This window comes from Protopterus annectens, chromosome 1.part2 (assembly GCF_019279795.1).
Source record: "Protopterus annectens isolate FY-2018-M chromosome 1.part2, PAN1.0, whole genome shotgun sequence".
Taxonomy (NCBI): domain Eukaryota; kingdom Metazoa; phylum Chordata; order Ceratodontiformes; family Protopteridae; genus Protopterus; species Protopterus annectens.
Genome location: NC_056727.1, coordinates 1,203,919,170 through 1,203,944,206, shown reverse-complemented (window position 1 = coordinate 1,203,944,206; position 25,037 = coordinate 1,203,919,170). Strand labels below are relative to the sequence as shown.

At 40.0% G+C, this 25,037-nt stretch overlaps 1 protein-coding gene across 1 annotated transcript in view; it reads left to right on the top strand.

The window, feature by feature from the left end:
• Positions 1-24,704, top strand: part of LOC122792443 (putative postmeiotic segregation increased 2-like protein 3) — an 80,823-nt gene extending 56,119 nt beyond the window's left edge. Inside the window, exons 2-3 of the mRNA XM_044060231.1 lie at positions 8,076-8,202; positions 24,574-24,704. Coding sequence (XP_043916166.1) covers positions 8,076-8,202; positions 24,574-24,704 — 258 coding nt within the window. The remainder of the gene's footprint in view (positions 1-8,075; positions 8,203-24,573) is intronic.
• The last annotated feature ends 333 nt before the right edge of the window (positions 24,705-25,037 follow it).

The following is a 25,037-nucleotide window of genomic DNA, read 5'->3' as shown; positions in this document are numbered from 1 at the left end:
AAGATGGCATTGTATTAAATGTTGCTTTAGAAAAGGTTTTAAAAGGATTTAGAGATTTTAAAGTTTAAATTGAAGTAATAAAAATGACTGTATCAAAGAGTTTGCAAACTTTTAGACAACTGGTATGATATTTGATTATCTTTAGTACAATTAGATCAATAGTACTTTTTATGCAAGAAACAAGACATTTAGAATGTGCCTTTTAAAGTTTTCATGACCATTTTCAATTATGCCTCATTTACTATGCAGCATGAGATTGGTGGTTTTAAATGTGAATTGATGTGTGTGTGTGTGTGTGTGTGTGTGTGTATATATATGTATCTATATATATATATATATATATATTATATATATATATATATATATATGTGTGTGTGTGTATATATATATATATATATATATATATATATATATATATATATATATATATATATATATGTATATATATATATATATATGTATGTATATATATATATATATATATATATATATATATATATATATATATATCTATATATATATATATATATATACATATATATATATATATATATATATCTATATATATATATATATATATATATATATATACATATATATATATATATATATATATATATACACTGATGTAGTTACCAGCCTTCCTGTGAAGCGAATGCTTGGATTAAACTATTTTTACAGCTGAAAAGCTTTGTTTCTTGACATTTTTATCCTGTGGATTTCTGTGGATTACACTGTTAAATCAATAACCACAAGGCTTTACTAAGTTGTCCTGTCCGTAAGCTTCATGTTATTTTCTTCCAGGCTCTTGGCATATGGTTTTTTAGTCACCAAATAATGACATTTGAGTTTCAGACTTCAAATCCCTCAGAAAAAAATGTGCGTTAACACAGATCCTGTTACCTTTGCTCTTATAAACTTAGAAATTTGCTATATTTAAAATGTGTCCCTATTTTTGGGCCTTTGTCCCCCCATTTTGTCAGGCTTTGTCCAATTTCTTGCACTAAAAAGTTGAGAGTAAATACCTTGTGTGTGTAAAGGATTAATATGACTTCTGGATTTCTACTTGCTATGAATCCCAGTACCATTCCAGATTTACAGTTTGTTTCAGAAACAATTTTCAAAGGCAAGTACAGGCTAGCTGCCCTTGCAGGCCATTTTAAGAAATCCAGTTTCCTTTTCTGTGCTCAAATTACCTATCCCATGGTCGATTAATTATATAATACCCCAATGAATGTAACTGGGATCGTAACCGATAATTAGAGGGTTATCCATATATTGGATAAAGCAATTAGGAACTACCTCTGTCCATTAGTAGTGTAGGGGCAGTCCTGGGGTAAATTTTTTGTTTCCTGTCCATAGATCCAAGTTGCTGTTGAATATGGACAGAGATGAACTTTGTTTTATGTGACTAGGGATTCTGTTTCAGAGCAGCAGTGTCCTCTGCAAAATACAACTTGTCCCACCAAAGCTTTCTTTTGATGTTGCAAAAGAGGTTTAGATCCCTAGGCAGAGTATTTCTGATCTCATTTGACTTTTCTGTGCTCAAATTACCTATCCCAAGTTGAAAGCTACTACATGATAGAGCAAAATCCCTAATAGGGAAGGCATCTCTGATCAGTACTAGCAAAAAATTACGATCCCTCATAAAATCCTCCAAGGCCAGCTTCGAGAGAAAAATAAAATTGCACAGGACACCAAAGACAATCATAAGGCTTTTTTCAGTTATGTTAGAAACCTGGGATGCAACTCCCAGACTTGTTCTGAGTTGATTCTAAACGACAAAAAATACACTGAACCCACAGACATCGCCAATATCCTGGCAGACAGGTTCAGTGCAAACATCTCCACCCCCACCCCCCCCAAAAGAGCAAGTATCTATCCCGGCAGAGGGCTGCCTCCCAAACATCTCAGATGCTCAGGTGAAGGCTGCCCTATCCAAAGCAAAAAAACACTGCTTCCATGGGACCAGATGGCGTCCCAGGTTGCGTCCTACATGAACAAGAGGAACTAATCCCTCAAATAAAACAGCTATACAATCTCAGCCTCACTACAGGATATGTGCCCACAGAATGGCGTACAGCAACAGTGGTCCCACTCCACAAAGGTGGAGCCTCTACGGACCCTGGAAACTATCGCCCCATAAGCCTGACTAGCTTAGTCTGCAAGGCTATGGAGAGGATCATCATGGAGCTCATAAACAAAGACATTGGGGACCTACAGACACTAGATCCTACCCAGTTCGGCTTTGTCAAGGGCAGATCCTGCCTTTTGAACGTGGTTGACTTCTTTGAAACAGTCACCAAAGCCATAGATGAAGGGAAGGTAGTCCACACAGCCTATCTGGACCTTGCAAAGGCATTTGACACAATACCCCACTCGGGCATCATAGATAAGCTATCCAGCTTAAATATAAGCCCCTATGTCACAAGATGGGTCGCAAACTGGCTCAAAGACAGAACCCACAGAGTGAGAGTTGCTGGAGCCATGTCAGACTCAAACCGTCACAAGTGGCATCCCGCAGGGTTCTGTCCTGGGACCACTCTTGTTCGGTATATACTTTTTCGAGGTACAGGCAAACGTGGGAGGACTATGGCTCACCAAGTTCGCAGACGACTGCAAACTGGGCGCCATTATCAACTCTCCAGCTGACACAAACATCCTTCAAAAAGGTCTCACAGAGACAGATAACTGGTGCCAGCGCCATGGTTTAAAGCTAAATGCCAAAAATGTATAGTCATACCCTTTGGCAAAACAATGTGCCCACAAATTACCACATAGGCGGAAACCCATTAAGTACAGAGAAAGTTATTAGGGACCTGGGGACCCAAGTTGATAGCAATCTCTCCTTTGAAAACCACATTGCCAAAGTGGTTAGAAAGACCTTCTACATAGCCCACCTCATCACGAAGGGTTTCACATCTAGATCAAGAGAGGTAATCGTGCCCTTTTATTCATCCCTCATCAGGCCCATCATAGAATACAGTGCCCCTTTTGGGATGTACCTTACCCGACACCTGCAGCAATTAGAAAGACCCCAAAAGTATCTCACCAAGAGGATCAAGGGTCTCAAACAGATGCCATATGCTGCAATGTTAAAAAAAACTCCTGCTCTACTCAGTTGCATACCGCCTACTTCGAGGCGATCTATGCCTGACATAGAAAGCTATGTCAAATCCAGAATTAATGGACATGCTCCACCTCAGTAAATCTAAATCCCTTAGAGCCACACGCTCGAGGGACTTGAACCTCAGCACAGAAATAAATAGAACTTGCTGGAGGGACAGGTTCATAACCCAGAGGCTCCCTTTGCTCTGGAATAGAATTCCAGTTCATGTGAGGCAGAGCACCTCACTGAATCTCTTCAAGAAGAATCTCGATAAGTGGATGGGGGATCGTAGGTTTGTCCCAGGGACTACTCCCATGTCACTATTAGACAGAGGCACAGTAAACTAAACCTTGAAAAGGGCTCAGTGTACTCAAATCAAGGGGTGGTGTAAGCCATACAGAATCGGGCTAGGCTTATAATTGCCCCAGGGCAGATAGCCTAGTATAAACCTATGAACCTATGCTAATGTACAGTAAATCCATCAATATTGGGTCAGAGGATGCCTTGTATGCCAGACACGGGTCATCTCTTATCAGTCTGTAGGATACTGAGTATAGTGATAGGGATTTGAGTCGGTGACAGACATACCTCTCTACTGTCAAGATGTTTGCCTCATATTTTTCACCTGTTCTGTTCCTCAAAACATTTTGTTTTTCTGGGAAGTCACTGGCAAATCATTGAGGACTGAAGTCAGAAAATAACAATAGACATTTCCGTCTCAAACTTCATATCCTTCAGAAAATCCATGTTAATGTAAAACCTGTTATTCTATCAACTTTTTAAGTTTGTAAGAGCAATATTTTTAAAAATGTTCTTATTTTTGACCCTCCTTGTTTGTCTTTTTCCAGATTTCTTTTTCCAAGATGTTGAGAAATATGCTAGCAGTTAAACTGATTTTTAGGCCTTGTACCTTTTGAGTAAGCTATCCCTGTGGATGTTCAGTTACTGCACGTGTCTGGACAGGTACAGGGGGTCTTATATTCAATGGCTGGCCTAATCTGGAAAAATCATGGCATAATTGTTTTAAATTTGAGCTGTGTTAGAGCTTAACTTAAAATGTCAGCATGTGTTACACCCTCCAGTATATCGAATTGCTTGACTTCTTTGGCCTTGCCATCCCAGTGACTGGTAAACCTCCAATGACTCTTCTTTTTTCATGATGGGTAACTTAATTTGGTTCAGCTTCAGTTTTCCTTAGTGCAACATTATTGCAACAAATGAATGAATTGCTGCAATTATGTTTTTCCTCTCCTGTAGTAGAGATTCCATTCTTAACTTCATCTGCCTATTTCACATACCAGACTTAATAAAAAAAAAAAAAAAAAAAAAAAAAAAAAAAATGTTACTGTCATTTAAGTTATTTATTTGGACAAGTTTGCAAGGGTATAGAACTGATCTAAGTGGTCCCCTTTGAGACTCCGCCTAAGAGCAGTGTTTATTATATAAAACACTTAGAAATAAAGTCAAAATCTTATCACTGACTGACAAAATTACTTCTCCATACTCCAAAACAGTAATAAAACAAACCCTCAGAAATTCTGGAAAGGAGTCGCCACCCTTATCAATCCTGGCAAAATTGACAACCCCAGCCCAGACCCCAGTGCTCCCGACACAGATTTGGCCACACAAATTAACTCTTTCTTCATAAATTCTATTTCTAAATTAACCTCAACATTCTCCAACAACACCACTCCTTCCATTTCACCCTCAACTTCCTCTACTAACACTTCTACCTGCACTCCTACTACTACACTCTCTTCTTCTCCACTATCCCCATTCTCTAATACCCTCTCTACCCCTTCCTCTCCTTTGTCTTTCAAACCTTTACCCATATCCACCATAAAAAACTCCTTCAAAAACTTAATCCAGGCTCTAATGCCCCTGACAACATCCCATCATACTTTCTTAGCATAGTTGCAGAAGCCATTGCCTACCCCATTAGTATCCTAATAAACTGCTCTATCCAAGAAAAGCGTAGTACCCCAAATCTGGAAAAAGGCTTTCATCATACCCTTACATAAAGGTGGTGGTAATAACAATACAACTAATTTCCGACCCATCGCTGTCCTATCTCCCATTTCTAAACTCCTAGAAAAATCTATCCAACTACAACATATACCATATCTCGTAGACAATCGCCTACTAACTCCAACACAGCATGGTTTTAGGCCTGGTCATAGCACTGTGACAGCCCTCCTCTCCTTCCTGGAAACTGTAAACAAAGCCCGAGACTCTGGTCATATTGTCTCTACCCTCCTACTTGACCCTCTCTAAGGCCTTTGACACTATCTCTCACAAACGTCTTCTAACTAAACTCTCTCAGCTTAACCTATCTTCTTCTTCTCTGAATTGCTTCTGCAGTTACTTATCTAATAGATATCAGTCAGTAAAATGGAAAAAGGCCACCTCTTCTTTCCTTGCTACCCCAACTGGAGTTCATCAAGGTTCCATACTAGGTCCTCTTCTCTTTAATATATTCATAAATGACTTCCGCAATTCTATTCCTTTCTCAAATATCATCCAATATGCAGATGATTCAACTATTATCTGCTCTGCCACATCCCTCCCCATGCTGCAAAAACTTACACAAGATGCATTCTCAATCACAGAACAATGGATGAAAAGAAATCACCTAGCACTAAATGCCTCTAAAACCAAATTAATGGTATTCACTCCCTCTGAAGTCACCTCTATCAATACAAACACGTTTTATATCACTAGTAATAACAACACATCTCTAGAACTGCTGTCTGAGACTAAATTACTTGGGGTCCAAATTGATAGTAAGCTTAAATTAAACTCCCACCTACAACTAAATATAAAAAAAAAACCCATCAAAAATGAGGCATGCTCTATCGACAAAATAGTTACATCACACCCTCGACCAAATCACTCTCTCTACCTCATTTCTTATCCCCTCCCTTCTCTACGGAGCCCCACTCTTAACTAACCTACAATCTTCCCTTAAAACACGACTTTCCTCATGTTACAACAAAATCGCCAAATTCGCTACTAGCCACAAATCATCTAGCCACCACTGTTCTTCTCTCCACAAACTAAAATGGCTAGAACATTCCAATCATCTCACCTACACTCAACTGACTCTAGCACATAAACTCATTTTCAACCCCCTACTATGTCCATCCCTTTCCTCTGCCTTTAAAATGCACCTACCCAACAGAGTGCTAAGATCTAACAACCAAAATCTAATAGAATTGCATAAACCTACTCGCCCCCCAGATAAAAATCTCCTATCCTATGGCCTAGCACATCTCTGGAACTCCCTGCCCTCATCCATTCGTATCATCTCTAACCACTTCGCTTTCAAACAATCTCTTCACTCTCACCTACTATCTCAGTGGAAATGCTCCTGTTCTCTCATCCATCATAATATAAGCTGGCAAACTTTCTTTTTTTTCCCTCCCTTCTGCTAACTTCCTCTACTGCCTCTCCTAACTCATACTCTCTCTACTTGTTCTAACCAAGCTTTTTATAAACTGTATTATGTGTCATACTTTCAAGCTTAGTCAAGATTTAGGACCTCTCAGTACTTATATAGAAATGTTTTCGTTACCAGTATTATATCTTCTGAAACTTTCATCACCTGTCTGTACTACTTGAAACATTATGCTTTAAGCTGTATCACTTGAAAATATTGTAATATAACCTGAAACCTACTCGTAACCTTGTTTCTCAAGCCATACTACTTGAAATGTCTTGCTCTAATTTGTTCACTTGTAAACATTGTAATCTAATGTAAAACCTATTGTAACCTTCTTACTGAAGCTTTTCTCCCCAGGACTCCATTGAAAACAGGTTCATCTTGGCCCAATGGACTATCCTGGTAAACCAACTGCAAATAAATAAATAAATATTAAGTGATTTGCTAAGTCACAGAGCAGGCAAATGGAGCCTGAAGCATTTACACTTTAGACTACATGAAGCAGCTTGGTTAACAGCTCGTAGGTTTAGTCTTGTGTGCTAACTTCTGCAGATAAACAGCGAATAGCATTTGTTCTATTGAACTGCCTTATGGTACTGCATTCTACGTAGTGTATGACACAGAAGCATGTGTTGTGTTTGCTTTTCCTCATTGTGTGGCTACAGTGATCTTAATAATTGGTCAGATATAGTTAAAAAATAAGGGAATGGAAACTGCAGAAAGGTACACTATCTGAAGAGTGTATTAATTGTTAAGTCCCACAGAAACACATCATCATCCCACATATATTTAACAACAGTTTGCAGTAATGGTCTGTTTGAGATTTATGTCAAGAGCTATTAGCCAGAGGTTTATCCTCACTCTGTTTGGCTATACTTTTTAAACTGATTTTCCTTCGCAATCCATGCTTCAATCAGAATGAGCTACAAATATTTTAGTGCTTATGACTACGTACCTGTAACTGAGAAGAGTTGCATACTGTGATTTCAGCTGCCTGATAATATGCATTTTCACCACTGACTGCATCTTGACCTTTCTTTGGTCAGAAGGCTGAGCTAGCTAAGGGGATACTTGTATTAATACAAGAGCTTTATATCCAACCTGCTTGAGGATCTCATACAATGAACTAGATTCTTTTCCTGGGGTAAGGAAGTCTGGGCTACCCTGCTTAACTTTTTGCCTGCATGACCTTCTGTGCTCAACATTTAAAATGAGTATTTGGAAGGAATATTTCTCACTATTTACAGTTATGTGACTGCACAGAACTGCTTTTGTACACAGTTGTGCTCATATTTGTATGCCTTACTTGTCATGAGTAGAAGTGATTATCATGGTTGCTAACCACTGCTGAAGTTGATAGGTTTTCACTAAGCTATCACTGACCTGGAAAAAGGGAAAAATTGTTTAATTTTAGCAATTAGCATCTATTGTTTCAGCATCACATGTTAACGCACCTTGTTGCATTCTTATATAAACAATTTATACCTTTCCGTCTGGACAAAACTAATTTGTTTGTGCTTTCAGGTGCCAAAAAGCTTTAAAGATGTTGCCGTTGAGTTTTCAAGAGCAGAGTGGAGAATGCTGAGTAATCGGGAGAAGGCACTTCACAGGGAGGTGATGATACAGAACTTTGAGAACATGATCTCTGTCGGTAAGGAATATCTAAGATGTGCTATATTTATCTGGGGAGGCACACTTTTAAAACTCCAATGGTGGTGTGATGTGAGGAGAAATGATTAACTATTTAGGACAGTCTGTTGTCAGAAGCATTTGCTGCTTTCTGAAAATTAAAGTACTGTGTGTTAACCAATATTATCAGACGTCTTTATCATTTTTTTTAATTTTTAATTATTCATAAGTATTTTAAAATCCATGGGTGAGAAAGTCACTCATTAATCAATTGCTCAGTCTGACAGAGTACTGTGAAACAAATGGTACTCATAGTGAGTATCACAGTATGTAACAACAATATGCATTACGTCAACAGCACTGCTGCTTTAAGAGATTGCGCAGGACAGTATTCAGTCCTTGTAAACTACCCTCTGAGAACATAGTGGGCAGTAATACTTGGCATATATGGCTTCTTGGTAAAGTCCAGTAAAGAGCAACCAACAACTTACCCCATGTGCTCTCTCATCCCACCCGAGAGGTGCTGTTATAATGGTACATCAAAATAAAGCCAGTTCCTCCTCTTTTTAGTGTCTATTGGTGTTGCAATCTCAAGCAGTGGCCAGCTGTATGTTTATCATTTACAAATTCATTAACTGTCCTGAACCACTCTGTTGCAAAATGTATGTCCTGTTTACCTGCTTTGTGTACAAATGCTATAAGAGGGGCAAATCATACAGCACAGCCAACAAACTGACTGTGGGCAGGACAGACCACTGTATATGAATTTCATGTAATGAAGGAGCCAGGTAAGACCTATCGGTTAGCAATCCTATTGTCCAGACACACATTCCATTGTGGTGCTAGCAGAATCAAATCAGGCTGCTACAACGGGGGATGATGTTATTAGAACATCAGTGCATACTAGCAGGAGTGAGAAAAAAAACTGAAATTTTCAGGTGATATACCTCCCTGCCACAATGACTTATTCTGAATTGTCACCAGCTTTAATGGAAGCTGTTATAAGTGCTATGATGGTGATGTATAACCCCCCCCCCCCAGCTAAAGGCTAGGGTTTGTACCGATCATTTGTCAGATTTATAATAAATGCACCCAATAAATGCACCCAAGCAAATAGTCTGAGGCCAGTCAGCATCAAATTGATCCACCCAAGTTCCATGTGTTGCACCTCCACCCCAGTGACTACAGGAAGAGAATTTCAAATAGGATCACCTTCAGGACTGAAGATGTAAATCTCTGGTGTCTTAAAACTAAAACACCATATTAATAACCTAAGGTGGAATTCCATCTGGTTGCATTCGCTTTGAAGAATACAAATTGAGAGAGTGACAGTGACTGCAGAGAGGAACTACAGACCAGAAACTGAAAAAAAAAAAAAAAAAACTTTGACCATGCTAATAAAATGTAGGGAAATAGTCATGGAAGGCTTGATTAATGAAATCGGAAAGTTGTATTGCTATCATAAAGATTGTCAGGCCACAAATGTACATTCTGGCTTCCTTACATATATATGTATGTATGAACATTAAGTACACTGAAAGTGTTCAGAAAAGAGGAAACCATGCTAACTAAATGAGTGGCACTGAAAGAATGTGAAAAGTAACTGAAAGTTTTCATACCTATCTGTCTGGACAAAACCAATTTGTTTGAAAGCGTTATGTTATGTTACCCATTGGATAGGAAACTGGCTCACCAATGGAATCTCATCTGTTTAGTGTTACAGTCCCATTCTCAGCTAAAAGGTTGGTTACCAGCAATGTCCCCAGGAATTTTTTCGGGGACCATTCCTGTTTGATGTCTGCTTTACCATCAGTGAATTAGATACCAAAGGCCTGTGGCTGACTAACTTTGCCAGTGACTGCAAACTCGGAGCTGTCATATATGTCCTGGATGACCTATGTATTCTCCAGGAAGGCCTAACTCATGTTAACAAGTCATGCTTGGTCCACAGCTTCAAACTAAATGCCGAAAAATGCAGTATTCTGTCTTTTGACAAACATAAGCACTCTTGCTTCTATTACATAGGTAATACTCCCCTAAAGATCAACTCAATCATTAGGGACTTGGGAATATTTATCAACTGTGAGTAATCTTTTCCCCACCATATGACCACTGTTATTAGGAAATAATTTTATATAACCAGACTAACCACAGTACGCTATTTTCTAGATTCAAGGAAGTTATTGTCTCTCTGTCTCTCTCTCCTTTTTAACAAAATATAATGCCCCTTTGGAATGTACTTGTCTAACTATATGACCTAGCTTGAGAGATTACAGCATTTCCTTACCAAAAAATCCAAAGGCATCCCCTCCTTGAGTTAACCAGACTGCGTTAAAGCACTGTCACACTTTCTCATTTCCTGCTAACTGTTGAGAAGCAACCTCTGCCTTTCATACAGAGCCTTGAAAGACTCTATCCTTCGGAACCTCTTACATAAATGCCCACTCAACAGACCTAGACTTTCACCAAAATATAAATAGGAATTGTTGGTGAGATGGAAACCTTTCACAAAGAATATCTCTTTTATGGAATGTACTCTGTGTAGAGGTTAGGCATAGTAGTTCCATGATCCTTTTTAAGTATAAACTGGGCAATTGGATGGACAATCGTAAGCACATCCCCAGTGTGGGTCTTCTAGCCTTTATGGAAAGGGGCAAAAACAAGGCCAGGATCTGGTATTAAGTCATGTTTTAGTAAATGATGGGATTATGGGCTAGGCTACAGATATTCCACTGGATCAACAGTCTTTTATGAACACTTTATAAGAATAAAAAAAAGAGGGAACATAATATGTGTACGTAAGTTGCTGTGAGGTGTGTGATTACACAAGTCTGTAAAGAGTAAAGACAGAAGAGTAATGTTTCATTAAACAAGTAGTGGATGGATACCTCGAACATGTAGAGAAGAGTATGTGTTGTACGTCCATAGATGCATTCTAGAGTGACAAGAACAGTTGGTACACTGGAAAAAAGGGCATGAAGAGACAATGCATGGTATTTGTAAAAGAAAGAAGGGCTGACTAGGTGGAGAGTTTTGCCCTTGTCAGTTATTGCCAGTATATAAAGTAATGTGCCACTGTCGGTGCTGGTGCTTTGGAGCTCCATTGTTCAGTTCCTCACTGAGGTGCCTTTTCTCTGGATTTTGCATGTTTTTTCTGTGTTCATATGGGTTTTTGCCAGGGTCCCCCCCCCCACATCACAAAGACATTGGATAAGTGAATTGGAAGTAACTGCCTACAGGTGTGTGTCAGTGTGTGCGTGTGTCAGTGCGTGTGTCCTGCAGTGGAATGCTGTCCAATCTAAGGCTTGTCCTAATTCTGTGCTTTAACATGCATTTCTTTTTAACCCTTCTGCATGTTGATCATCAACTTCTGTGACATACTGTTCTCTCTCTCCCATTTATACCTCTGGGGATGAGAGCTATCACTAACTTATTCATCCCCTTGTGAAGCAACAGGCTATCATGGGATTATCATCCAGGCAGACCTCAAGGTCTCTCCCTTACCCTCCCCCCCAGGAGCTCCTAACAGCTTCTGAGGGATACTTGTGCTGCTAGCCTTTTGGGGAGGAACACACAAGATTCCCCACATGATTGCCCCTGACATACATGGCTGTACCATGGCAACACTTCCCTTTAGGCCAGACCCTTCAGGCAGCATCATGTAGAGCTTCCAGTGGGTGTCAACCATGCTGAAAGCCAAGATACCTTCCTCGCCCCAGGATTGGTTAGCTGTGTGCCACTCCTCCTCATCCTCCTACTCCATTCTGTCTAGGTCTGACACCCACTAACCAAACAAGGGCAGTCTGGGTCACTGTTAGGTCTTTATCTCTCTGCATTATGGGAAGGGCATGATTGTCACATTTCTTGACAATTTCCAAAAGGAGAGGCATACTGCATATAAACATGCTTACATTTTCATTTAATTGAAGATTAAAATCGGAACCTAAAATTACCTAAACATCATCACCAAGTGAACCATGAAGAAACCCTCGGAATTCTTTTTTTTTACTTGAGGTCAAGGAATGCAGCAGAATGTTTGGAGTACCTAGCTTAGCATATAGTGCTGGAGAGTGCAGAAATCCAAATGATATCCTGCATGGCATCTTATCCCAAAGTACTTTTGTTATCAACCTTTCCAATGATTTATTGTCATAATCGTCAATCCCCTTTTTCCATTTTCTGCATCAGGTGGGGATGTTGGTAAACTTTTCTCGATTCAGTCCTATGCTCCTACCTTCTTTGATAGTCATGGCTGCGTGTCAGAGGTCTTCCCTTATAAAATCCATCCATCTCTTTGCTGTATGTCCTTGTTTCCTCTTGCCTTATTCCTGTCTATTCCAAATCTTCTTTACCCGATTGGATTCCATGTGCCTGGACCACTGTAATGAACACGCACTGACTTTCTCTGCAATTGAAACTACTTGGGATTCTTTCCTGATGCCATCATTTTTTTCTCTGTGTCAGTATCCATCCTACCACCTGTCTCAAGCACTTCATCTCCATTACCTGTAGCTTCCTCAGCTGCTCTAACTTCACTGACTATGATGTTCATCGTGTTTCACTGTTGCAGTCATGACTGTAGGGTTCTCCCCTGCCGGCAGGCAGCCCTCAAGTCGGCCAGAATCCCAAAGTCTGGGACCGGCGTCGGCTGTTCAGCCATGCTCCCTGACGTCAGAGCGCCAGGAGTACAAAGCTGACAGCCGATGCCATCTTCTCCAGTCTTTCTTGGCGTGCGGTGATAGCAGTTCGTATTTGCCGGTCGGCGGACTCCTGACAAATTTTACTGATATACTTCAGTCTGAAGACTTTCTTCTCCACTCAAAGCTAAGTACCCCGTTGGGGAAACTTTTTTTTCTTGCTCCACTCCGATGTCAGAAAAAGTTAATAATTGTATTTCATGTGGGAAGCAAATACCTCATAAGGATTTTCATTCTTACTGTATTCCTTGCTTGGGCCCTGACCACGATGTAGCCAGTTGTCGGTTTTGTGCTAGATTCAGTCAACGTACAATTAAGCGAAGGTACGATTTTGCTTTTCATTACTTTGGTAGGCGCTTTAACTACAAAATGTCATCGGATACGGTCCCGGCTACCGGAGTTCATAAACGTTGCAAGGATAAAGACAGGCCTCAGAGTTCCAAATCTGATGATAATGCACAAGCTGAGCCAGCTTCAGGTTCGGCCGTCATCAGTGAGGCGCTTTTGCAGCCCCTGTCATCGGCCATTTCAGAACTGATGGCCGAAACGGACTCTCATGAGGAGCCCAACCAGGCCTTTGAATATTTCTGTTGCAGGACCTTCGGACAACGCTCCTTCGGATGGGTCCGGAGCCGCTGTGCAGGTACCGGCTTCCGAAGAGGTTTTCAGGCCTACTCAGCTACTAATAAAGGCAAAGCCAAAGGCAAAGACTCCTTCAAAATCAAAGACTTCTACACAGGCTTCTTCTGAACCGGCTCCCAAGTCACAGAAGCAGTTACTCAAGATGGCGGAGGATTTGATTACTATGATTAGGGGTTCTCATCCCCCTCCAGACAAAAGGCCAAGGCAGGATATTTCTTATGATTCCTCTGATCAGGCTTCTGTTTCCTCAGTTGTTTCTTCTGATCAGGAATATTCTTTCCTCCTTATGAGGATTCTGATGCTGAAGAATCCATTCCTTCAGCTTCTCCCCCTGAGGATTTCTCTTTTGGGGAAACTTTGCATGAAATGAGGGAACATTTCCACTGGGAAGGACAGGCGTATTCGGAATCCAAGGAAAGGCTGAGGGAATTTCTTCTTCTTCCCCAACATAGACCCCTGGCTATCCCTCCTGTTTTGGATATTGTGGATGATGCCTTTTCAGAGGCTAACTTAACCCCTGACTCTTTTCCTCCTGCTCCTGTGAAACCTGATAGATATTACAGGGTTCCTGATTCCCATCAGTTTTTATACAAGAACCCTTCTGCTGACCCTGAAACCATTTCCCAGGGTCCTAAGGGAGCTAAGGCCGCTTCTGCCAAAAATCCTACTCCTACTGAAAAGGATTCTCGATCCTTAGAAAGATGGGGCAAAAAAGTGTACACTTCTGCTACTTTGTCCATTAGGGCTTTAAACTGTCAGTTTCATATGTTTAAATACCAGCAATTTCTATTGTCTGTCTTAAAACAAAAGCTTACTTCCATTTCTGCCTGTGCAGAGGATAAGGAATTACATGATTTATTGCATGCCACTGAACATGTTGGGAAGCATGGTTTACACTGTGGATTTGATGCCTTGGAGGCTTCTTGTAGGGCTGCGGCCTCTGGCACAGTCATTAGGAGGCATGCATGGCTAAAGGAACAAAATTTACCTGAACAGGTAAAGGCAAAATTATTGGATGCTTCTGTTCAGCCTAATGTTTTGTTTGAATCAAAAGCTGAAGAGGTGATTTAAAAAGATGGAGGATAAGGTGAAATCAATGCAAACAGTTAAAGATTTCTTACAAGTACAGCCTCCTAGATTTAGCAGGAATTGGCCTTCGAAAAATTGGTCCTTTCCCACTTCAGACAGACCTCAGAGGGGTAGATATAGACGTTCCAGAGGGAGGCCTCAATCACAAGCTGTTTATAGACCAAGACAGTGGACTGCTTCCACCCCTAGGGGAGGAGAGGACAGGTCACAATCTCAAAGGAAACAAACTCAATGACTCCCTCTGTGGGGCTACAGGAATTTCTTACCTGGAAGCCCCTCTCTGAGGAAAACTCTCTTTTTTATCAAAATTGGACTCAAATAACCCAAGACAAATGGGTTTTGGATGTGGTTTTAAGAGGTTACAAATTCCATTTTCATACCTTGCCAAGGCCAAGCGGATGGCCAGACCTTCCAAAACATCAATGGACGGAGGCCTTAAACCAGGTGGAAGCTCTTTTGGCTATGAATGCCATAGAACTGGTTCCTGTTTCAGAGAGGGGAAAAGGGTTTTATTCAAGGCTCTTTCTAGTCCCACGGAAGCAAAACTCATGGAGACCCATTCTGGATCTGTCGGTCTTGAACACCTTTCTAGAGATTCCAAAATTCAAGATGCTTACTCTACAGCAGCTACTTCCAATGCTGTCCAAAAATGCATGGATAGTAACTTTGGATTTAAAGGAGGCATATTTACACATTCCCATCAGGCAGGATCGCAGAAAATACCTCAGGTTCATAGCTGGATCGAGGCACTTTCAATTCTCTGCGCTGCCCTTTGGGTTATCTACTGCGCCCAGGGTCTTCACCAAATGCCTGGCTCCAGTAGTAGCTTATTGCAGACTCAAGGGAATTCAAATTTACCCTTATCTGGACGATTGTCTAATTCAGGCAGACTGCAAGGATGTCTTACTCCAGCATCTAGAATTTGTACAGAACCTCCTCAAGTTCCTGGGATTCTCTGTAAACATAAAGTCCAATTTGACACCATCACAACAGACAACTTTTCTGGGTGCTCTTCTAAACACAACAACCCAGATGGCATTTCTGACATCTGAAAAACAATTACAGCTGGCTTCAACTTTCAAAACCTTGGCAACTAACTCTGCTATCTGCAAGGAAATTCCTGCAGGCTTTGGGTTACACGGCCTCCTGCATCCTTCTTGTACCATATGCAAGACTACACATGAGGAAAATGGTACCTAAAAAGTGTATGGTCTCAGCATTGCCACAGTTTAGACATACTGAGCTCCGTCCTTCCTTGCCTTCAAAAGGAATTTCTTTGGTGGTCCAGGGCATGTGCTCTAAACAAAGGGGAAACCCTTCCGTCTGCCTCCTGCCACTCAGATTCTAACCACGGACACCTCGGATTATGCTTAGGGAGCCCATTTTCAGGGCAACTGTCTGCAGGGCCTTTGGACAAAGGATCAGAAGCACCTGCATATCAATTTAAAGGTAATGTTAGCCGTTCAGAAAGCTCTATTGGCCTTCAGGAATCTCTTACAACCAGGACAACTACTAATACGGACAGACAACACCACAGTTATGTGGTACATAAACAAGCAAGGGGGATCTCATTCCTACCCCCTTTGCAGACTAGCCATGGATCTATGGAACACAGCTCTAGCTTGCAATCTGGATCTTCAAGCTCAGTTTCTACCAGGGAAACAAAACTTCCTGGCAGACAGTCTGAGCAGAAACCTTTCGGATCCACACGTGTGGATGCTGGACACCTATTCAGGATGATAACAGCAGTCTGGGGATGTCCTCACATAGACCTCTTTGCATCCCATCTCAATCATCAACTACAGAATTTTTGCACCAGGACTTTCCACAGAGAAGCTTGGAAAGTGGATGCCCTGTCATTCAGTTGGAGGAACCTCTCGGGATATGCCTTTCCGCCTCTTCCTCTTCTTCCACGGGTCTTATTGAAGATAAAACAGGACAAGCCCAAGATGATAATCTTGCTGGCTCCAAATTGGCCTCAGCAGTTTTGGTATCCTACTCTAAAAAAAACCTGTGTCTGGAGCCCCCTTGGGTTTTACCTCAGTCTCCGAACCTCTGTCCCAGCATCAGGGTCAAGTTCTACACTCTCATGTCAGAACTCTCAGCCTGGCGGCCTGGTTAATCCAGCGCCTTTGATTTCTTCCTACCCAAGCAGGTTATGGATGTCATTTTAGAAGCTAGACGTCCTAACACTAGAAAATCTTATGCAGGAAAATGGAAAAGATTTTGCTCCTGGATGCAGGCTCAGGATTCTGATCCTCTTCTTCCCAACATTGCCTTAATTTTACTTTACTTGACAGATCTCTTACATAAGGGTCTCTCGTTCTCTTCCATTAAGATACATGCCTCTGCTATTTCTGCTCATTATAATACAGACCCTCCCATCTTTTCCCACCAGCTCATGAGACAGTTTCTCAGAGGAGCTAAGAACTTAAGACCTCCTAGCTCTCCTCCCATTCCTGCTTGAGATCTCAACTATGTTCTGGAAAAACTAACCTTGCTTCCTTTTGAGCCTGCTGCTTCTGCTGACATCAAGTTTTTATCTTGGAAGACAGCCATCCTATTGGCACTAACCTCTGCCAAGAGAGTTTCAGAGTTACAAGCTCTTATGGTGGTGGAACCTTATATTATTTTTCATCAAGACAGGGTATCTTTGAGGACTAATCCGACTTTCATGCCTAAGGTGGTTTCCAAAGTGGCTTTAAATCAAACTATCCACTTGCCAACTTTTTTCCCCACTCCTCAAAATAAAGGGGAAAGGATCTTGCATTCCTTGGATGTACACAGATAACTACGTTTTTACATGGACAGAACCAAGGACATCAGAAAATCAGAACAATTGTTTTTCTTTTGCTTCAAGTTCCCAAGGTAAAGCCATTTTAAAACGGACCATTTCTAAATGGATTGCTCATGGAATCAGATTTTGTTATTCACACCATGGAAAGCAAATCCCAGGAAGTACAAGTACTCATTCCACCAGAGCTGCTGCCACTTCTGCGGCCTTCCTCAGGGGAGTTCCTACCAAAGACATCTTGGAAGCTGCAACTTGGAGTTCAGTGCATACTTTTTCTAAGCACTACAATCTACCTCTCTACTCTAAGTCTAGGGCAGGCTTTGCCTCTGCCGTCTTGCAGGGCCTTTTAGCCGTCCCTTCTTCTTTATGACCACCTCCCTTTCTTTCAGCTTTGGGATTCTACCCTACAGTCATGACTGCAACAGTGAAACCCGATGAACATAGTACAGTTGTGTACACCTACCATAAATGTAGATGTTAGAGTGTCTTCAATGTTGCAGTCTGGGTTTTCCTCCCTCCTGTCCCCTCTTATTTTTACTTTTCACCATTCTTCTGAGGTGTATTTGCAAAGGTTTTGGGACCTTTTTCATTTTGGGACTCCTGACATCTGGGGCAAGAAAAACTGGAGAAGATGACGTCGGCTGTCAGCTTTGTACTCCTGGGGGTCTGACGTCAGGGAGCATGGCTGAACAGCCGACGCCGGACCCAGACTTTGGGATTCTGGCCGACCGAGGGCTGCCTGCCGGCAGGGGAGAACCCTACAGTCATGACTGCAACAGTGAAGACACTCTAACATCTACATTTATGGTAGGTGTACACAACTGTACTTTTCTGTATCTTAAAGTAATACTGGTCAAACCACCATTTTGTACACATTACTTTTCAGCTTCTTTGTCATTCTTCTGTCGCACAGTACCCCTGATGCTCTGTGACAGTTGTCTGAAGCCCCTCTGATTCTAGCTTTGACCCCTTCATTCAAACTTCCCTTGTCCTCAACCACCCCTCCAGATAATTGAAATTGTTAACCTGTTCCACTGATTTTCCCCATTTTGCTGCTATTATAACAGTTTTATCTAAGTTTCATCCTGTGTGCATACAGTTTAGCATTCCATTCCCCTGTCATTGAAGTTCTTGTTCTTTGTTTACTTGTAACACCACATTGTCTGTGTGCAACAGCTTTGCTGATCTATTTCCTCTGACCTGTTTGCTAATGTAGTCCACTACCGGTATGAACAGCAGACTGCATAGAGCTAAACTGTGATGCACACCCACTTCCACAGGGAACCCCTCTGTGAAATCTGAATGCTGTTTGTACTTGTGTCATTTGACAAACCCAAGCACCCTTGCATCTGTTACATAGGTGAGACTCCCCCTAAAGATCAGCTTAGTCATTGGGGACTTGGGAACATTCATCAACTGTAAGTGATCTTTTGCCCACCATGTGACCACTGTTATTAGGAAATCATTTTATACAGCCAGAATAACCACAGCTGTGTTAATTCTACCAGTGCTTCTGGGACTTTGAACCATCTCAGGAATGTCCAAATCTGCTTTGTTGGCACCGTGTCATATGTCTTCTCCAAATCCTAGGAATGTCAAGTTGGACTTTTCCTCATCTCTAACTTCTTCTTAGCTGTCTCATTGCAAACATCGGGTTGGTTGTGCGCCATCCAGACTGCTCATGTCCGGTTTTACATTCTTCGACACTGCATATTCATTTATCATTCAACCTCTCATTACTTTGATGCAATATGACAGGAGTCTGACAGTTGTGAGTGTACTCATTTTTGCACACTGGCACTAGAATGGCATGACCAGAGTTCGTCATGGTTAGAGGATCTATAATAAGATTTGCTGCGTAGCCAAGGCTGATTAGTTTAAGACATGTAAAAGCTTAAGCAGCAGTCTGTCTAGTTAACATCAGTGGTACGAGACACTGAATTAACCATGTCTAACATCATCCAGTGCTTAAGTCTGTATGTGCTCCAGGATGCTTCTTGGAAATCTCTAACCAATTAATAGACACCTCCCTCTTGAATCTAGGTGAGGGTACAAAATGGATCAAAAGCATCTTTGTCTTAAGAGAATTTAAGGTATACCCAAGAAAGGCTTCAAAATGGGAAATGGATGTTTTCAGTTTGTAGTAAAGGAAATCCGAAGTGACTTGAATACAAAAAAAACATCATTGCCATAAAAGTTGATCTACAGTGGTATCGGCCAGTTGGAATACGTATGGTCCTAGTTATCCCTAATGCTCTGAACAAACACCTCACCGTAAATGTCAAATACATGCTGTGACAGAGCGTCTCTGTTGAGTGCCACATAGTAGAAGTTTGGATTCAGAAAGGGCTGCAGTCACTTTACAGTATGCCATCGAATCACTGTGGACAAATGCTAACACATGGACACTAATGGGAACCCAGAGGTCTTCACGTTATCTGAAAGAGCAGTCTATGAAATAGGGTGTAAGAATTAGTATTAAGACTGAGAGTCGCACTGTCTTAGTATGTGACAGGAGAGACTGCTGAAGCAGCAGAGGTGACCTCTCTGTTGCTCTAGTTGTACCCTTTACAAGCCCAAATTGACCAATGAGCAAAAACACAAGTATAATTCCCAGGACAAGCCATTGGAGTTATCACAAAAAAATGTACTGTACATTTGTGATGGCTGTATTATAGGTAAGAGTCCAGCATCAAATTGTACCTGTTAGGCTTTGAGATGGGAGCCAGCAGGGACTCTTCAGAGGAAGGTGAAGACTATGCTTTAATCATGGTATGTGTCATTTACTAACAGTGAGGGCAATGGAACTTTAAAAAATGCAAACTTCCCAAGGAAAGGTGCCTAAATAGGGAACTTTTCAAGATTCCAAGGAGATAGTATTTTGAGATGAGGCACAGTAAATGGGGCCAAGCCAGCATTAAGAAACTGAGCCTCAGTCAGTTTGGAAAGAGCAGATGCCTTTTTTTTTCTCTCTCCGAGAAAACCATATTTAAGACACACACAAGCAAAATCCTGGGGCAAGATTGCTCTAATCATAAAGGATAAATAAATAGAATTTGTTTTATGTTTAATTCTGTAACTCTAGCTTTGTTTTTAATGTAATAAGCAAGGTGAGAAATTAATTTGGGATTATCTAAACAAAAAAGCATGTTTAGCTGAAAGTGACTACAATTTTCATTCCTCGTTGCATTCGAGTTGTAATGTAACCAGTAACATTGGCCCTCCGTTATTCATCTGAATGGATGTAATTTGGGAAGAAAATGTAAATAAAGTATAATGGTGTTTGTGTCACCCACCCATATGGCATGCTGTCAACAGAATCAACAAAGGTAGCATTACTCGTTCACCTACATCAACCCTTCTTTCCATCCTGCCATTGAGAAAAAGATGACCGAGTAATATATTTTCATAGACCAGTAACTTGAGATGCTGTGTAGGTGTTAAGCGGACCTCTTGAAACAACAAATAATAGTACCAGATTAGAAGAATTTTGTATTGAGCATCCAAACCAACTTGAACACCTTCATCAGGTTAGGAATGCCATTTATTTCGCAAGGTAATACGATCAGAACCTGGACATGCATGGTAGCACTTGAATCAGCAGTGATCAGTGACTAAGTTGTTTCTTTCTTTCTTTCTTTCTTTGCTGAGGAGCCCTGAACCTAAAACACAGGTGCTCTGTAAAAAAAAAAAAAGGTCTACTTAATGTTAAGGAATTGTGTGTCACAGAAGCCCAACCTACCATATACTCTGTTGTATTAATCCATGTGATTTGTCATAACAATATATATATGTTTTTTTGGGGGGATGGGGGGCTGCATTGCCATGCACTTCCTGATGTGAAGTGAAGGTTGTGTCCCACACCCTCACTCTTTGTATATACTCACTTTGCTACATCACCTTAATCATGTATGTTAACCCTAACCCTCTCCCAGCTCCTAAGCTCAACACTAAACATTAGGGCACTAAACAACCTTTCTCTAATAATACCCCCAAAGGAAGACACACACACACACACACACACACATAGTTCACACATACCATCTTCCCAGCATACCAAAACATATCTGCCATTCCATAGCCCATACTTTAACCCCAACCCACAAACACACATACAGGCAAACACCCATCTCAAATATCAAAACTTTCATTACTACCATCTCACACTTAACTAACATGCAATGTTGCACGATTTCAGTCTTCCTGCGCTCAACAAGTCATGCATTTAGTCACTGCTGACACAAGCAAAGCATTTGACAAACTGAATACTCAGTAAACAGTATGGTACCCATTCTCATAAATCTGAATTTATATTTCAACATACTTTTTTTTTTAAGTATGTTTGCTGCCATTTTAAATGCTGTAATAAACCTAGATTTTACTTGTGTAGAGGGACATATGCAACATCTGCAGTGTGCTATTTAAGGGCGAGTATCTACGCATCCTGTCTTGCAAACTGTGTAAGACATTTATAAGCAGTGCAGAGTTGTTGATGTCTAGGTAGGATTAAAATGATCATTAGGAGCAGACACATTACAACATTTTTACAATATTCACTTTCACAGCTCTCTTCAGAGAGGATTGACAAATACTATAAAATAATTAGTGCATACTTCTGTGACTTCATCTTGTGTTTCTGTATAACATCTGTATTTTCATTCTTTTAGTTGTGTGGCATAAGAAATGATATTAATATACTTAAGATACTTTTTCCATTGAATGTAGATGTACACACTCGTTTGCTTTTGAAGTAATGAGCACAGTTTTAAGGTGTCTTGTACATAATTCAGCCGGCATCATTCCATGAAATACCCATGAAAATATGCCAGTCCGTTTTGGAGAAACAATTTCTTATATAAAAGGAGTGCTGACAGCAAAAGTAGACAGCAGTTTGGAGCAGCTTGAAAAAAAAATGTCAAGTACTATTGAAGTGATTTTGCTAAAGTCCTTTATCATACGCGTATATATATATATATATATATATATATATATATATATATATATATATATATATATATATATATATATATATACACACGAAAGGTGCACGGAACAAAATGGTGCACGGAATCCAGAATTACACAAAACCCACAAACATTTCCAGCACTCAAAATTAGTGAAGAAAAGATTTATTAGGCAACCTGCCCAAAAAACACAGACCGGTGGCCGGTTTCGCTCAAGGCGTCCTCAGTGTACATCCTAATGCAACAGGGACCCAGATTTAAGCACATAAACAATTGAAGCTCTCAGCAAAATTTAAAGACACATACACATTTTAGATATGCTTATGACAAATAGCCATGTCCACCAACATAAACCTGTAAAAATTACAGGACACAAAAAATTTTTTTTTTTTTTTTTAAATAATAAAATAAAAAATATCATAAACAATTGGTAAAGTCATATTTCAAATGTGCTGATGGTAAGCCCAGATATGAGATATTAACAAATGTCAAAATACTCAGAAAATGCCATGTTCAATATAAAGAAATACTCTACTATTAACTGTGTATGCCCAAGATATTACCCCTAGCGATATAACATCAATCTACCTATGTAAGATAAGAGCAAACTAAATGAATTAATTCAACCTCACAACTAAAGAAATATAATAAAAAATGAAAAGAAAAAATATATAATAAAAATACTCAACCACATACACCATCACAGTGCCCATACAATACCGAATACACTTTCTAAACAAATATATATCCATGAAATATACAGAAAAAAACAATCTAAACTACAGAATATAAATGTATATCTATATGTAAAAATATAAATTCATGTACACACATTTGACTCTTAATACTTGCTGTTTAATAAATATGCCATATGTATTGTATTGGTTATTATATACCTTACTGTATAACCTATTTGATCCTATTACCAATGATCATTAAGACCAGGTTTGAGTAAAGCCCCCAAATTTACTATCCACCTACGTTCTTTCTGTGTTAATATTTGATGTCTATGTTTATCATTAGTATTTTGCATAACCACCATGTCCAACCCTATGAATACAAAATGTGCTGTGGTGTGGACCAATTTGTGTTTATACAAAGCACTTCTAGATCTCTGACATTTTATTTCACTAATATGGAGTGCTATTCTCTGTTTAAATACACAGGAAGTCTGTCCTACATAAAATGCTCCACATTGGCAAACTGCCATGTAAACTACCCAAGAGCTGTTACAAGTGATAAGATATCTAATGTCAAACACCTTCCTGGTATTCACAGATGTAAAAGATTTGGTTTTGGCCATCAATTTACAATACTTACATGTTCCACAAAAAGTACTCCCTACAATACTGGTATAAATAGATTTTTTTGCTTTACCTTTCTTAAAAGAGGAAAAATATTGTCCTATATTTTAACCCCTTCGGTAACCAAAGTGGCAGTCCTGATCCACATAATTAGTAAAAAAATGCATGATTTAAATTAAAAAAAAAAAAATTGTCCTGTAATTTTTACAGGTTTTATGTTGGTGGACATGGCTATTTGTCGTAAGCATATCTAAAATGTGTATGTGTCTTTAAATTTTGCTGAGAGCTTCAATTGTTTATGTGCTTAAATCCGGGTCCCTGTTGCATTAGGATGCACACTGAGGACGCCTTGAGCGAAACCGGCCACCGGTCTGTGTTTTTTGGGCAGGTTGCCTAATAAATCTTTTCTTCACTTTGGCCTGTTGGATTAATTTCGAGTGCTGGAAATGTTTGCGGGTTTTATACTAAGCTACCACCAGTTCAGGCAGATTTGATGATCTGTTTAATGTCTCCATTGAGGGATGGTATTTGGAATAATAGACTTTGTTTAGTACTGCTGCTGCATTAAATTCTGAGCATGGAAACATAGATCCAAACATCTGATGAGAGGCTTTAATATAGGTCCTTCTGATCTTCCAGGCATTGAAAGTAAGTCTGCAACCTGTGGAACATTTAATACTCCAGTATATAAAATATAATAATTTGGAATGCAGCTGTTTTATTCCCTGATGCAGCCAAACTTTATCCCTCGTTATTGTTGCTCTGCTTTCAAGTACTGATATTATTGTTGCTCTGTTCTCAAGTACTGATATTATTGTCCATCGTATAAGTATGAATAAAACCTTTACAACATATTTAACTTTTTTTTTTTTAACTGAAAGACTTCTGCCATTTTTATTGCAGGCTATGTAATCCCACTGGAGCACCTTTGCATGCTTATTAAGGAAGATGATACCGCACCACCTGGTGTTGCTGAACGAGACGCAACTGTGCAGCAAAGACAGCTTATTGATGATGGTGTCAGCAGTAAGTAAATGTTCAGACAATTAACTGACTGTTTTTTTTCCATTTTAGAAAACAGAAAATTAGGAGTTTAGAATATTTGGAGAATACAGTATGTTTAGTGGAAGTCTGTGTATTAGGCTTCCAAAAACAGGACAAGAATGCTGCAGCTTGATACAGTCCAGTAGGACCTGATAAAAAAGAGCTTTCTCTGAAGCAGTCTAATTTCCTTAGTCACATAAGGACTTCTAATTACATTTCTTCTGACCCTATCTTTTTTAATACTTATTTTCTGAAATAGAAAGGGTGCTTGTCAGGCGTATCAGAACCAGTTGTGAAGCCCAGGAAGGAGTAGGCTTTAGAAC